This window comes from Pan troglodytes, chromosome 23 (genome assembly GCF_028858775.2).
Source record: "Pan troglodytes isolate AG18354 chromosome 23, NHGRI_mPanTro3-v2.0_pri, whole genome shotgun sequence".
In the NCBI taxonomy this organism is placed as follows: Eukaryota; Metazoa; Chordata; class Mammalia; order Primates; family Hominidae; genus Pan; species Pan troglodytes.
Genome location: NC_086016.1, coordinates 43,328,326 through 43,344,089, shown reverse-complemented (window position 1 = coordinate 43,344,089; position 15,764 = coordinate 43,328,326). Strand labels below are relative to the sequence as shown.

The window sequence follows — 15,764 nt, the reverse complement described above, 5'->3', positions numbered from 1 at the left end:
CCCAAATTCTGCCCCTTTCCTTGCACCCTACATCCACCCTTTCAGTTCAGCCTTTCCTCAGCCATCTGAGCTGCCTGAGGGGACTCTCCACTGGCCCCTAGGTCTCAGCCTGGGCTGAGGGTCCCACTCACTTGTTGTTGTAGAAGCTGTGCTTGGCAGCCAGGTTGGAGCAGACAGACGGAGAGTCCTTGGTGCCTTTGCTGATGATCCGGGGTTTACTGTCAAAGCAGATCTGCCCAGGGAGGGGAAGGGCTGGGACCTGGCATGGCCACCTCGGAAGGGGGTGAGCTGGGAGCCCACACAGCTAGCTGGGGAAGGACAGCTGGGTCCCTGCAAGCCCTGCCCTGGGTCAGAGGAGTGAGGAAGGGAATCCCAGGGTCTGTGGTCTTGCCTCTCTGCTTCCAGCTCACAGGTGACCTGGGCTTTGGCTCCCTTCCTCACCCTCCTCCCTCCCTCTGATCCCAACACTCCCAATGCCTGAGGCAGGGGGTTACTTCATGTCAAAAAAAAGATAAAAAGGAATGGCAAGTGCTTTATGAACTACAGGCTGTCACCTGGCTATGAACTATGATTCCCAGGCCAATGCTCCCTGTGGGGGATTGGCACAAGTCCCGACCTGGAAGAGCTGGGGGAAGGGCTGGTGGTGCCAGGGATGAGGGTTGGACTGAGCGGCACCAAACCCTGCCAGCAACCCGGACCTGGAGCCCTTGCTCTATGGACACAGACGTGCCACTGCCCCTGCCCTCAACATGCTATGACTGGGTGGGGAGACGGGCCAAGTTCACTCCGGAGGCCAAGCGGGGTCTTCAGGGACAGCTTTGGGGAGGGAATTAACAACAGCTCAGTGGGGCTGCTGGGATCAGAGTCCAGCTGAGAGGTTCCAAGCCCAGAAACACAGGACAGCGCCCTGTGGGGAGGGCAAACCCAGGCAGGGAAGCGCAATGGCCACCGAAGCCAGCAGGGCCGAGGGAAGGCATGTGGAGGAGGCCTGAGATGTGGGGCCGTGGACACGGCGCTTGGGACGGCTAAGCAGTGCCAAATACATCATACCCACAACAAGGGATGCGGGGGAAGCCCCGGACAGGCCCTCGATCTGCCTGTGTCCTGGGGGCTTGGCTGTGGGGACCACCAGCAGCAGCTGGTGCTGGGAGGTGGGCATGACTCCAGGGACAGGCTGCCTGGGTTTGAAGCTCAGTTCTGCACGGCACTGTCTGTGTGGCTGAGGGCAGCTCCTCGCTACCCTGAATCTCAGCCTCAACATCTGTAAAATGGGGATATCTGCCTGCCAGCACTGCCGTGACGATGGAAATGACATCTTTTTTTTTTTTTTTTTGGAATAGGGTCTCACTCTGTCACCCAGGCTGGAGTGCAGTGGTTCGATCTTGGCTCACTGCAGCCTCTACCTCCTGGACGCAAGCAATCAATCCTCCCACCTTAGCCTCCTGAGTAACTGGGACGGGAGGCGCATGCCACCAAGCCCAGCTAATTTTTAATTTTTTTTGAGATGGAGTCTCAAGTGCAGTTGAGTGATCTCGGCTCACTGCAACCTTTGCCTCCCCAGTTCAAGTGATTCTCCTGCCTCAGCCTCCCAACTAGCTAGGACTACAGGCGTGCACCACAACACCCAGCTAATTTTTGTATTTTTAGTAGAGACAGGGTTTCACCGTGTTGGCCAGGCTGGTCTCAAACTCCTGACCTCAATTGATTTGCCCGCCTCAGCCTCCCAAAGTGCTGGGATTACAGGCGTGAGCCACTGCATCAGGCTAGGAATGAGAAACGAAAACAACCACGTGCCAAGCCCGGCCTATGACTGGCTGTCAGAAAAGAGCAGGTGTGAGGGTTATGATTTTTCTTTCCAGCCTCAGTTTCTGCCTCCGCAAAATGAGGGGGCTGGATCAGATCTGGCCTCTAGCAAGATAGGATCCTAGGGCCCAGACTTACTGACCCTCCAGGATCTACTGTTTCTAAGACCAGGCCTCCACAGCCCACGGGTTCCAGGGCTGACTTCCTATGGTGGTCCGTGCCAGGGAGCATCCCCAGCCCTGTCTGTGCCATGGCCTATGGGGTGGCAGTGGGTGGGTGGGCGGTACCTCGCAGAGGAAGGTGAAGATGCCCTGGTGCTCCTTCAGGAGCTTGGCGATGGTGAGGCTGCCGCGCTTAACACCCCCCAGCGGGTCGAAGAGTAGGTCGCGGTTGAGGGTGCCCTTCCGCTCCTCGGTCCACACGTCGATCTCCTCCTGATGGTAGGCGAAGGTGCAGTTATCCCCGTACTTACAGTCCTGCTTGTTAATCATGTCTGCAAAGAGGCAACAGGACACACGTTCCGCCAGGCGGGGACAGCAGCCCGCAGCACCCTTGCTACCCTGCTGCGGCCTGTGGGGCTCTGGCCCCATGAGCCAGGCAGGGCTTCGCTCCACCCCAACACAGCTAGGTGAGCCAGGGGCTGCTGCACCCCCTGCCAGAACTTGGCAGAGCTGGAAAGTCCTTTCCAAATACCAGGCCCCCTTCTGCACCCCAACGCAGGTGAGGCAGGGTCTGCTGCACCCCCTGCTGCCAGGACTTGGCAGGGCTGAAAATTCCTTTCCAAACACCAGGCCCGCTTCTGCACTCCACACCTGCAGAGTACAGTAATCACTCCTACCCCACTCACCCCACAGGACTGCTTTTGTAGAAGTATACAAGTCTCTAAATAAATAGAAGGGATTTTTTTTTTGAGACGGAGTTTTGCTCTTGTTGCCCATGCTGGAGTGCAATGGCACGATTTCAGCTCACTGCAACCTCCGCCTCCTGGATTCAAGTGATTCTCCTGCCTCAGCCTCCCGAGTAGCTGGGATTACAGGCACCCGCCACCGCGCCCAGCTAATTTTGTATTTTTAGTAAAGACAGGGTTTCTCCATGTTGGTCAGGCTGGTCTCAAACTCCCGACCTCAGGTGATTCACCCCCCTCGGCCTCCCAAAGTGCTGGGATTACAGGCATGAGCCACTGTGCCTGGCAAATATAAGGGATTTAAAAATAATTATTCACCAGGAAAAGAACACTGCATGGTTAAGAGCATGTAATTTGGCGTTAGACAGAATTGGGCTAGGATTCCTCATTACTCCCCGAGCCTCAAGCTGTCTTTGCTATGAATGGAGGAGACTGGGTTGTTGGAATCAAGTGAGATAATACATAAAGCTGGCAGGGGCGCTGTACATGGTGGCTCATGCCTGTAATCCTAGGACTTTGGGAGGCTGAGGCAGGAGAATTGCTTGAGGCAAGGAGTTCAAGACCAGGCTGGGCAACAAATTAAGACCGCTATCTCTACAAAAAAGTTAAAAATTAAAGAATAAGCTGGGTGTGGTGGCATGTGCCTGTAGTCTCAGCTACTCAAGAGGCAGAGGCAAGAAGATGGCTTAAGCCCAGGAGGTTGAAGCTGCAGTGAGCTATAACAGCACCACTCACTCTGGCCTGGGCAACAGAGCAAGACCCTGTCTCACAAAACAAAAACAAACCAAAACAAAATTTCTGGGGGCTGGGCCATCTGGAGAGAGGAAAGGTGGCTCAGAACCTGGAGCTCTGCTGTTTCCTGGGGGTGGGACCTGTTTTTCTTTCTCCTCCTCCCACTCTAAGTCTGCCTTGTCCCATCTCTCTGCCAGGCTCTTGGCGCACAAGGACAAACAGGCCACAGACCTGGAGGAGTGGGGCAGATCCCTGGGTGGGAGTGGGGGTGATTGCAAGGGGAAGCACCGCAGAGAAGGGCTTCCCAAGATTCAGGCGGTGCTTGAAGGAGGAGCAGAGGGTGACTAGGCTCAAAGGGCACAGCGTGTGTGACAGAATCAGGGAGGGTCAGTGCATTTGGGGAATGGTTAGGGCAGAGGGGTGAGGGGGTGGATACGGGCACGTGTAGGTCTTGTTGCAGAATGTGGACTTCATCCCACTGGCCACGGGCAGTGGCTGATGGAGGCCTTTGACCCAAGAGTGACATGTCCTTAGACCAGCCTGGCTGCTGGGAGGACAAGGAGCAAGTTCAGGAGGCCTGGGCAGGCCACTGCTAGGGGCCAGGTTGGGGGAGAGGCAGAGCCGTGGGTGCACTCTCAAAGCCTCTGTTTCCTCCTCCAGAGCTGTGAGGATGCATGCTGGTGAAATGAAAGGGCTACACTGGGAAGGGCTTAACAATTCGTGACTATTCACATATCGCCGTACAGTGAGACCAAGGCGCTTGGCTGGGACCAGAAAGAAGCTAGTCAGGGACATGATGGATGTCCATTAAATACCAACCAGGCTGATGTGAGCCAGAAATGAGGACAGTAACAACAGAAGAGTGACAGAGAGCTCAAGTGGATGGAGCCCTCACCATGCGCCAGTCCTAAATGCTTCATGTGGCTGCTGGGCACACTGCCCCGCGGCCCCTCAGGGCCCTACAGTGGTAAGAGAAGCCAGCCCCCTAAGAGTCATGTACGCTCCTGACACTCCAGAGCACAGGCCAGTGACGGGCTCGGTCTCCAGCTGAATGTCCCAAATGTGTCCCACCTGCCTCTGGAAGCTGCTCAGGGAAGAAGACGCTCATTCTGATGTGGAATTCATCCTGCACGGGCCCCAGGAGCCTAGGCCGTGGCTTTCTCCTCCCGTGCAGCTGTGAGGCCCACCCCTGTTCTGTCTACCTGTGATGGGGAGTAGAGCAGCGGCTGGGGGTGGAGGGGCTGGGCCCCAGCTGTGCTGCCTGCCCCGCTGCAGCCCACCCACCTTTGCACAGGTAGTAGGAGCCCACGAAGCTGGTCTTAGTGGGCCGGGGCCGGATCCGCTTCCAGGTCTGGTCCTCCGAGCTCCGGAGCCGGCCGAGCAGGATGTCCCGCTTGCACTTGTGCTCAAGGCCCTCACGGTAGGTGTAGTCGCCAGCCCGGGGGCCTATGGGCAGGGTGGACACACATGATAATTCCGGAAGCAGAATTGAAGGGTGATGGCTGGCAGGCCCATGCGGTGGGTAGGAATCAGCCCCCTCCTTATATACCTACCTCCCCTCTGAGGGCCTCCTGCCAGCTCCCACCACACCCTTCCTGGCTACTTGCTCCCTGGAGACTGGGGGACTGTGCTGGGGGAAGTCCCTCGAAGGAGCCCATTCTTGGCACCCATCCCCCCTCCTTTTTTTTGAGACAGAGTCTCGCTCAGTCACCCAGGCTGGAGTGCAGTAGTGTGATCCCAACTCACTGCAACCTCTGCCTTCCGGGTTCAAGCAATTCTCCTGCCTCAGCCTCCCGAGTAGCTGGGACTATAAGCGAGCACCACCAAGCCTGGCTACTTTTTGTATTTTTAGTAGAGACAGGATTTCACCATGTTGGCCAGGCTGATCTCAAACTCCTGACCTCAAGTGATCTGCCTGCCTCAGCCTCACAAAATGCTGGGATTACAGGTGTGAGCCACCGCATCCGGCCTACCCATCCTTTTTCTACCACCGTCCTCACTCTCTAGTGAGTCTGACCATGTTAGTGTTTCTCTAGAAAGGACTGTGAAGGTGGTGCCTGGCAGGGACAGACCCCAAACTCCTGCCCCTTTCCTTTTCTGCCCCAGAGGGGTTTCTGATTTCTGGCACTTATCTCCAACTGAGACACTGGGATTCTTTTGATCTGGGATCCCATGTTCCTGAGATTCCCAGTTCTCTGGGCAGAGGGGTGGAGTCTACAGGTGAAAGTTTACCTGTCTTGGGGTAGCAGAGCTGGCAGGCCTGCTTGAACTCGTGGGTGGCAGCCAAGGGGTTCTTGATGAGCAAGGCAGTGTTGGGCATGCAGGGCTCTGGCTGTGACAGGAGGAAGGAGGCCATTGTGGGCACTGGATGATGGCTGAGGCCACTGGGGCCAGCCAGGGCACCAGAAGTGGGGAGTGCTCTATGACCCCCCCATCCTACCCAAGAGCAAAACCACAGCCCAGGACCCTTCCTCTTCCTCCACCCTCCCAGCCAGGGGAGTTCTTTGTAATGTGGTCCAAGAGTCTAAAATATCAGGACCACCTTGGTCCCAGCATATGGTCCCAGGCTAGTGGGTGACCTGGGTCTTGGCTCTGAGCCTTTCTTTGAAGGCAAGCTGAATGTGAAAGCATAGAAATGGGAGGGGCTGTGATTGCAGCCTGTGCTCATGCCCTCCCCCAATCCCCCAAGTCATCAGCAGATGGGGAGGAAGGCAAGACTCAGAGAGGTTAGGGAAATTCCCCAGGACCACACAGCTAGTGTAGGTCAGAGTGTAGCAAGCTCTTTTTTTTTTTTTTTTGAGATGGAGTTTTGCTCTTGTTGCCCAGGCTAGAGTGCAATGGCGTGCTCTCAGCTCACCGCAACCTCCACCTCCCAGGTTCAAGCGATTCTCCTGCCTCAGCCTCCTGAGTACCTGGGATTACAGGTGTCCGCCACTACACCCAGCTAATTTTTGTATTTTTAATAGAGACGGGGTTTCACCATGTTGGCCAGGCTGGTCTCGAACTCCTGACCTTGTGATCTGCACACCTCGGCCTCCCAAAGTGCTGGGATTATAGGCATGAGCCACCACGCCTGGCCCCTCATCAGATGTTCTTTTATTATTATTTTCTTTTTTTTGAGACGGAGTCTCGCTCTGTCACCCAGGCTGGAATGCAGTGGCGCGATCTCGGCTCACTGCAAACTCTGCCTCCCGGGTTCATGCCATTCTTCTGCCTCAGCCTCCCGAGTAGCTGGGACTACAGGTGCCCACCACCACACCCGGCTAATTTTTTGTATTTTTAGTAGAGACGGGGTTTCACTGTGTTAGCCAGGATGGTCTCGATCTCCTGACCTTGTGATCCGCCCACCTCGGCCTCCCAAAGTGCTGGGATTACAGGCGTGAGCCACCGCGCCCGGCCCAGATGCTCTTTTAAACTTAGGACCGGGCTGAGTCTGGAGACCAGGGATGCTACTAACACTGGGGAAGTCACTTCACTCTCTGAGACTTGAATTCTTCCATCAGACAAGGGCAGTGGTGCCCTCTGTGTGCCCGCCCAGCATATGGCTTGGTGAGGAAGGGCACGAAGTGATCATCTTTGATCCATCCACTCTGGGAGTGCCCCGCCGTGGGGAATGCAGTGCCTTACCCCATGCAGAGGGCTCATTCCCCAACCCTAGAACCCACAACCCCCAGCAGGGAATGAGAGGCCTGGGTCCCCACTCAAGTCACTCACCGAGGGGGCTGGTTTCTGAGCACCGCTAGGGGGACGGTGGTCCTGTGAGTTGGTCTCCTCTGGGCAGGGAGAAGACACAGGGGTCAGTGGCTCTGGCTCTGAGGCGTGAGGGGCCTTCCTAGGGCTTCCCCTTATGTATTGCCGACTCGGAGAAGCCCCCAGGCCACACATCCTCTCCTACTCCTGCTGAACCCCTGACTCTATCCTCTCCTCTCCACTCCCCAGGGGCAAAGACGCCTCCCAGTCTGAGTGTGTCCACTCTTTGCTTAAACTTGCCAGGGCTTCCCGCTGCCGTAGGAGAAAGCCCAAGTTCCTTAGCTTGCTCCCAGGTCCTCGGAGACCAAGGCCCCCACCCCAGCTGCTCCGCTCATCAGCCAGCCCCGCGCCATGCCATGCCAGGCTAGTGCCCCTGCTTCCTCTGCCTGGCAGGTGAACTTTTCCTTCAAGACCCTGCCTAGTCATCACTTCCTCCAGGAAGCCTCCTTTGGCCCTGAGGCTGAGTGAAGTCCCCTCCGTGCCCCCACAGTCCCGTTAAGCCCTCTCAGTCGAGTGCCCTGGGCTGTGTCCAACTGCCGAAAGCTAGCCCCACCAGCGCCTAGACAAGACGGCTTCCTCCCTGGGTCCCTGGCACCCAGCCCAGAGTGGTGCAGTGGGAGGCCATGACCTTGTGCTCCGCCCGCAGCCTCAGGATCATCCCATGGGATCTCACCAGCCTGGTGACCCAGGGTCCCGGGAGGCTGGGCAGGGAGCACCAGACTGGGAGTCTAGAGGCCTGGACTGTTGCAGCTCTCCTCTGCTTGATCTTGAACAAGACACCCACCCCTCAGGCCCAGCCCCACACTGTGCTGAGCACTGCAGAGACGGCAACACACAGACATGGCCCAGGATTGCTAAGGAGTGATGGGGACAAACAGATCTGTAACTCAACTCCACTCTCCAGGCACCAAAGAGGCCACAGCACTGTGCAACCTGTCCAGGGAGGTTGAACGGGCCCACCCATGGCCTTACCCATGAAGGAGTCAGGTTTGTCCAGGGAGCCTCGTGTCGACCCAAAGCTGTCGAGTGCATCCAGCCGGGTCTCCGAGTACGGCAGCAGGTCCAGGGGGTCCAGCGTGGGGCCCGGGGGATCGAGGGCATCCAGCACAGAGGCGGCCAGCTTCTTGGAGGGGTCCATGACCAAGCCGAAGGAGGCGGGGGGCAGTGGGCTGGAGACAGGGATGGAGCCACCCACCACAGGTGGTAGCAGTGGGGTCCCGCCGGGGAACACGGGTATCAGCTGGGGCAACTCACTAGGCACGCCGCTGCCAGACAGGCCACCCTGGACCAGAGACTATGAGGCAGGGACAGAGGGAGGGGTCAGAGGAAAACAGGACTGCCCAGGCCTGGGCAGCATCAGGCACTTGGGGAAGCAAGGAGACCTGCACCCTGTCGCCTGGCTTCATCCTGTCCCATGTGGGAGCAGGGATCACTGTGGTCCCTTCTGGCCAGACATTCTGCAGCTTCATTTCTTTTTTTTTTTTTGAAACGGAGTCTTGCTCCATTGCCCAGGCTGGAGTGCAGTGGTGTGATCTCGGCTCACTGCAATCTCCGCCTCCCGGGTTCAAGCGATTCTCCGGCCTCAGCCTCCTGAGGAGCTGAGACCACAGGCATGTGCCACCATGCCCGGCTAATTTTTGTATTTTTAGTAGAGAGGGGGTTTCACCATGTTGGCCAGGCTGGTCTCGAATTCCTGACCTCAAGTAATCCGCTGCCTTGGCCTCCCAAAGTATTGGGATTACAGGCGTGAGCCACCGTGCCCAGTGTGCAGCTTCATTTCTGTACCAAACAAGTCCCTACTGAGGCCTCCTCCTGAGACACATGACATGAGCATTGGGGCCTTCCCTCCACCCCTGGGACAATGGGGACACAGCGGGGAGAGGGGATCAGGGGAGCACAAGGAGGGCGGTGTGGCTCACCAGCGAGTCCAGGAGGGTGTCCAGCTCTGGGCCAAAGACATCCCCGTCTGAGAAGTCATCCAGGCTGTCGGTGCTGGGGAGGGTCCTGCTGCTGTCCAGGGGGGCCAGCAGGTCCAGAACGTGAGGGAACAGGGGCATCGTGGGCGTGGAGGGGAGAAGGGCTGGGGAGCCTCGAGGGTCCACGTAGCAGTCTGCGGATGGGGTGGGCAAGAGCCGAAGGGGAGCACTGCTTGGTGAGGGTGGAGGAGGCGTCCCGGGCCCCGTGATGCTCATCCAACACCTTCCCTTCTTCTTTCTGCTCTTGCCAGGAGCCCTGCCTTCCCCATCGGCTGATCCCACTGGCAGATGCTCAGGGGGTGGTCAAGGAAGGCCACAGCCCCAGAGCAGGGAGGGGCCCTCAGTCCTATGATATCAATCCTTGGCCCAGGCTCAATGCCTGAATGTCCACCACTGCTGCCTCCTTCTTCTGGGGTAAGCAATGCCCTCTCCAGGGGACACTCTTAAAAGGCAACCTTTTCTGGAAGCCAATGAGGAAGAGGAGGGGAAAGGGCTTTGGAAGAGGTGGGGGTGTGCAGGCAGCCAGGAGTGAAGGCCATGGGACTGTTGCACCTAGCTAAGAGGCAGCACCCCTCTCTGCCAGACTAGAGATGCCCTCCCCTCCTTGAGTGGGTCTGTAGCTCTCAACCCACTGTTTTCTCCCATGCCTCAGGGAGTACCAGGGTGGGGAACCCCTCGGAGGCCCTCCCATCTACAGGGCTGGGATGGGGAGGGGGCTCGACTCCCCTGACCTCTCGGGGCCCCAATTTCCACTTGTTCCCTCGTATCGGGGACATTACCTGTTTCGATGTCATCTATGGACCCCAATCCATTAGAAGTTCCCTGTGGGGAGAGGGCCACAGTGGCGCTGTGGCTGGGAAGGCCCCGATCCCAGCACCCAGCACCAGCCCCTCCCCACGTGACTATGCTGTTGACCCAGCACTGAGGAGCACTTAGAGTGCCAGGGGAGATTAAAGCCCTCACATGCGGCCAGGCGTGGTGGCTCATGCCTATAATCCCAGCACTTGGGGAGGCCGAGGTGGGTGGATCACCTGAGGTCAGAAATTCAAGACCAGCATGGCCAACATGGTGAAACCTCATCTCTACTAAAAATACAAAAATTAGTCGGGCATGGTGGCAGGAGCCTGTAACCCCAGCTACTTGGGAGGCTGAGGCAGGAGAATGGTTTGAACCCAGGAGGTGGATGTTGCAGTGAGCTGAGATCATGCCACTATACTCCAGCCTGGGCAACAGAGCGAGACTCCACCTCAAAAAAAAAAAAAAAAAAAAAAAAAAAAGCCCTCACACGTGCTGGGTCCTCACCCCTGTGGTGCCTAGCAAGGGGCTGGATGGGCCAGCAGGTGGGGGCATGGGCTCAGTGGATCCCCACAGCTGTCCCTCTAGGGAGGGGTGGTTGAGGGCAGGGAGAGAACCTCTGAGTCTTGGTTCCACCCACCACAGGGCAGGGTCCTCACCCCGGTGAAGGTGGCAAGGGTCTTAGCAAGCCCCCCCACACAGCACCACAGATGGCTTGCAGTTCAAAGACAAAAGTGCCCCCTCCCTGAGTCCCCAGGCTCTCCTCTCCCACGGCAGCCCCAGGCCCCCCAGGAAGCAGAGAAGGGCATACAGCCCAGGTGGGATCCCACTGCCTTCCTGCTGGAGGAAAGCTGGGCCTGAGCAGGCTGTACAACCTGGGCAAAGTTCCCCATCCACTCTGGGCCTGCTTCACTCACCGCTGGGGAAGGCTATCAGGATGAAATGACTTGCTATGTGTTTTTGAGACAGAGTCTCGCTCTGTTCCCTAAGCTGGAGTGCAGTGGCATGATCTTGGCTCACTGCAACCTCTACCTCCTGGGTTCAAGCAATTCTCCTGCCTCAGCCTCCCGAGTAGCTGGAATTACAGGCACCCGTCACCACGCCTGACTAACTTTTTTGTATTTTTATTTTGTATTTTTATTTATTCTTTTTTGAGATGGAGATTTGCTCTTGTTGCCCAGGCTGGAGTGCAATGGTGCGATCTTGGCTTACCGAAACCTCTGCCTCCCAGGTTCAAGCGATTCTCCTGCCTCAGCCTCCCAAGTAGCTGGGATTACAGGCATGCGCCACCATGCCTGGCTAATTTTTGTATTTTTAGTAGAGATGGGGTTTCTCCATGTTGGTCAGGCTGGTCTTGAATTCCCGACCTTAGGTGATCCACCTCCCTCAACCGCCCAAAGTGCTGGGATTACAGGCCTGAGCCACCACACCCAACTTTTTTTTTTTGAGATGGAGTCTCGTTTGGTCACCCAGGCTACAGTGCAATGGTGTGATCTCAGCTCACTACAACCTCCGACTCCCACATTCAAGTGATTCTCTAATCTTGGCCTCCTGAGTAGCTGGGATTACAGGCGCATGCCACCATGCCCAGCTAATTTTTGAATATATATATATATATATATTTTTTGAGATGGAGTCTCACTCTGTAGCCCAGGCTGGAGTGCAGTGGCACGATCTCAGCTCACTGTAAGCTCCACCTCCCGGGTTCATGCCATTCTCCTGCCTCAGCCTCCAGACTAGCTGGGACTACAGGCACCCGCCACCACGCCTGGCTAATTTTTTGTATTTTTAGTAGAGATGGGGTTTCACCGTGTTAGCCAGGATGGTCTCGATATCCTGACCTCGCGATCCACCCACCTCGGCCTCCCAGAGTGCTGGGATTATAGGTGTGAGCCACCGCGCCCGGCTAATTTTTGAATTTTTTAGTAGAGATGGGGTTTCACCATGTTAGCCAGGTTGATCTCAAACTCCTGACTTCAAATGATCCACCCGCCTTGGCCTCCCAATGTGCTGGGATTACTGGCGTGAGCCACCGTGCCCGGCCTGTGTTGATAAGATGCACAGTTTCTGGAAGTTGGGCTGGGAGAGCTGCTGTTTCATTCAACAGCTCCCACACTCCAACCTCCAGGCTGTGGTGCATCCTTCCCTGTCCTGAACACCCTCCCCTTTTTCTCTGAGTCCTTCACAGTCCAGCTCAAGTCCTGCTTCCCTGGTGAGGCCCTGGGTGGCCCCACCCTTTCTGTGTCCCCATGGAGAGCCGGATGGAGGACCAGACTCCACCACTAGCCTTCCTTTCCCAGGACCAGCAGCCACAGGACCAGCAGCTAGACTCATCCAGCATCCTGCCTCACGCCAGCCCAGGCCAGCATCTCACACCCACTGTGGGGTTTAGCCCTCGGTCCAGGCGCCCTGCGAGGTATCATCCCACGGCATGGAAATGTCAGCCCAGAAAGCTGCTATGCACAGATCAGAGCAGGGCTGTCTGACCCAAGAGCCTGTCCTGACTCTGTGCCCTGGAACTGTACACTCCCCCATCCATACCTGCACCAACACCCTGCACCTCCTTCCCACACCTGGGCCTGCCATAGAGCACATGGCAAATGTGTGCACTTCAGTCTCCGGAGTGTCTGCCCACCACAGATTGGCTGCCAAACCAAAGCCGCCACACTGGATCACAGAGCTGCTATCCTCATGGTAAGTACATAAAGTCTTTGAGGGAAAGAGAGGTACCAGATGAACATCTCTAGGGAAAGCGGTGATTCTCCCTGCTAGATCCTGCCCATGGCTCCCAGGCCATGCAGGACAAAGTCACCTTCTCAGCCCTCCTGCCCATGCCATCACCCCAGCCTGCCAGGCTCACTGTTCCTGCCCTTCTGCATGGCACTCCTTCTGGTGACATCTGTTTGGCAACAAAGGTCTATAGAGCTCTATCTCTTCTGCAGACGCCCTGCTGGGAGCTTTCACATTGACCCACTGTAATTCTATAACCCCCACAAAATGGCAGGTACCGGACCCCTGCAAAAGAGAAGGAAGCCAAGGCTCTGAGGGGTGGAGTGGCCTGCGTAGATAAGGAGCGTGCTCAGGATCTGATCCAAAGCACGTTCCACTGCAGAGCCCAGGCTATTCCGAGCCCCATAGGAGGAACTGGTCTTGTGATCTGGGGTGTCTGTCTCTTTTGCTGCTTAGCCTTTGTGCAGGCTGTGCTCCTGGTCATGAGTGCCATTTCCCCCTCTCCAGCTCTCCCTTCCTCTTAGTCTTGCTTCCCTGGCTCGCTGAAGCCCTTTCCAACCAAGGCTGCCTTGGGCTCTCTGTTCCTGGAACTCACAGCCCTCCTTGCATCTTGTTCCCCACGATGCCAGGGACAGCTCTTGCACAGACACTGTCTTGCAGGGCCTCTGCCTGGCTCCTAGGTCATAAGAAGCTCCCTGTGGGCACAGCCTGGTCCATCCCCACTTCCAGGTGCACATGTGAAATGACCAGCTGGCTGAATGAATATGGTGCTCATGGTGGAGAACCTACAGGGACCCCTGCAGCCTGCATTTACTTGTGTCTGTGCACAACTCACGGAAGGCCAGGGGCTCTGGCTGGGACACCACCCTGCCCTCATGTGTCCTAGGGCCACTCCGTGTGTGCACGTGCACATGTGTGTGCTCACATGTGTGCTGTACCATGTTGGGCAAACTGAGTTCATGAGGCAGGGTCTGAACTGGTCCTCTCCACTGTGGGCTTCTTAGAGCCCTCCCTAACCATGCCCCTCCTGACCTCTATGAATGTGCAGGAGGAGCCCAGCAAGATTGCAGGGATGGGTGAACAGCCTGGCAGGGACTGGGGGGGGCCTGGTGCCAGGTATGGCACCATCTGTGGTCATCTGGCTGCAGACTGAGCAAGGCTTTGCGGCCTTGGCCCTGGAGAGCTGGGCATTCAGCCCATATTTGCTGTGGCCCCCTGGCTGCAGTCATTCAATCATTCAACAAATATTTTTTGAGCATCTGCTGTGCCTGCCCAGCCCAGCTCCACTTGCTGTGATGAGACGCTACCTTGGTGCTCTATTCCCAGTGTCTGAACTGACACTGGGTACAAAGCAGTGCTCAATAAATACCTTCCGAATAAATGAATAGAATTAATGCTGCCTCCCCTCAGTGCCTTCCCAATGCTAAGACTGAGCTTCTTATCAGGGGTCAAGCGGTCTGGCTTCCATCTCCTGTTCCAGGACCCCCAGCTCTGCCTTGGTGTTGGTTCCTCCCACACTCTGAGCTCCTCCAGGCCTCAGGGCCTTTGCACATACCTTCCCCCTGGTCTGGAATGCTGTTTCACCTGCACACCCTGCCCCTAACTCTTCAACCTTCCGGTCTCAGCTTAAATGTCACTGAATCCTGTCTAAATCAGGCCTCCCAGTCGCAATGGCCCAGGTCTCCCCATACTCTGCCTTCACAGCCCTCATCACGGTTTGAAACCAGAAATGATCTGCCTAATGTCCTAATGTCCATCCTAGACTGTGAGCTCTTTGAGGGCAGGAAACAGATTTGTTTTGTTTATCACATACCCAACCCCAAGCTCAGTGCTTGGCCCATACTGGGTAAACTTAGACAAATCGCCTTTCATTCATTTAATGTTTTCTTGTTGGAGCACCTGGTATGTGCCAGGCCTAATAATTTCTTTTATTTTTCAGATGGAGTCTCGTTCTGTCTCTCAGGCTGGAGTGTAATGGCGCGATCTCGGCTCACTGCAAACTGCACCTCCTGGGTTCAAGTGATTCTCCTGCCTCAGCCTCCCAAGTAGCTGGAACTATAGGCACATGCCACCATGCCCGGCTAATTTTTGTATTTTTGGCAGGGATGGGGTTTCACTATGTTGGCCAGGCTGGTCTTTAACTCCCGAAATTAAGTGATCACCCACCTCGGCCTCCCAAATTGCTGGGATTACAGGCATGAGCCACCATGCCTGACCTATAATTTCTGATTATAAACCATGAGTGCTACAAAGGCAGATCATCAACTGCCTCCTTTGCAGGCTGGGAGGTCCCTGAGGGCAAGGACGCAGCTGTCTCAGGCCCAGGGCCGAGAGTGTTTTGTGGGCCTCCTTATGGAATGAATGAAAGAAAGTGCTGCAAAGCTCTGGAGGAGGGAGGCCTGCTGCTGCCTCGCTGTGTGACACTGGCCCCGTCCCCTCCCCACTCTGTGCCTCAGTTTCCCTTAACGTACAAGGTGGCAGGACCCCAGGCTCCATCAGTGCTCTTATAGCCCATCTCTCACTTTCCAGAAAGCCTCAAAGTCTACCTGAGCAGCGGGCAGGGGTCTCAGTCGTGTGCCAGGCCCTGCCTCACCCCCCTGGGATGAGCCAGGCCTGACTGGGGTGCACAAGTGTCTTGGCCCTTGGGAGGAGTCCCTAACTCAGGACAGCACAGCAGCTATCCGCAGTGACTGCCCACTGCATTTCCTGCTGGGTCGTGTGTGCCAGGTTATCAAGCACTTTCCTCCCTTGTTCCCGTTGAGGGATGGTCCGCATTTCAGAATGCAGAAACTGAAGGACCTGCCCAAGGCTGCAGGGCCCAGTTGGGCTCTTCCTTGTCAGAGTCCTCAGTCTCGGCTGCCCCTCCCAAGCAGAGTCACTGAGCCAGGGAGAGCAGGATGGGTTTTGGCAGGGGCATGCCCTTGAGCTGGGCTTTGAAAAGCGAAGAGACAGAGAAAGGCAGGGTGGGGAAGAGGAAGACATTTGAGGCCCAGGGGCCTGAACCTGCAGAAAGGCTGGTGAGAAAAAAGGCAACACAGCAGGAAATGTGGGGCAGGAGGCAGAAGGAAGGCGTG

At 56.5% G+C, this 15,764-nt stretch overlaps 1 protein-coding gene across 2 annotated transcripts in view; it reads right to left on the bottom strand.

Moving 5' to 3' along the window:
* ZC3H7B (zinc finger CCCH-type containing 7B) overlaps positions 1 to 15,764 on the bottom strand; it is a 57,986-nt gene that overhangs the window by 11,787 nt on the left and 30,435 nt on the right. For both annotated transcript variants that reach the window (XM_024352808.3, XM_063807917.1), the window contains 8 exons: positions 9,945 to 9,987; positions 9,109 to 9,299; positions 8,162 to 8,483; positions 7,154 to 7,212; positions 5,672 to 5,771; positions 4,724 to 4,885; positions 2,091 to 2,296; positions 132 to 232 (listed from right to left, as the gene is read on the bottom strand). In XM_024352808.3, coding sequence (XP_024208576.1) covers positions 132 to 232; positions 2,091 to 2,296; positions 4,724 to 4,885; positions 5,672 to 5,771; positions 7,154 to 7,212; positions 8,162 to 8,483; positions 9,109 to 9,299; positions 9,945 to 9,987 — 1,184 coding nt within the window. The remainder of the gene's footprint in view (positions 1 to 131; positions 233 to 2,090; positions 2,297 to 4,723; positions 4,886 to 5,671; positions 5,772 to 7,153; positions 7,213 to 8,161; positions 8,484 to 9,108; positions 9,300 to 9,944; positions 9,988 to 15,764) is intronic.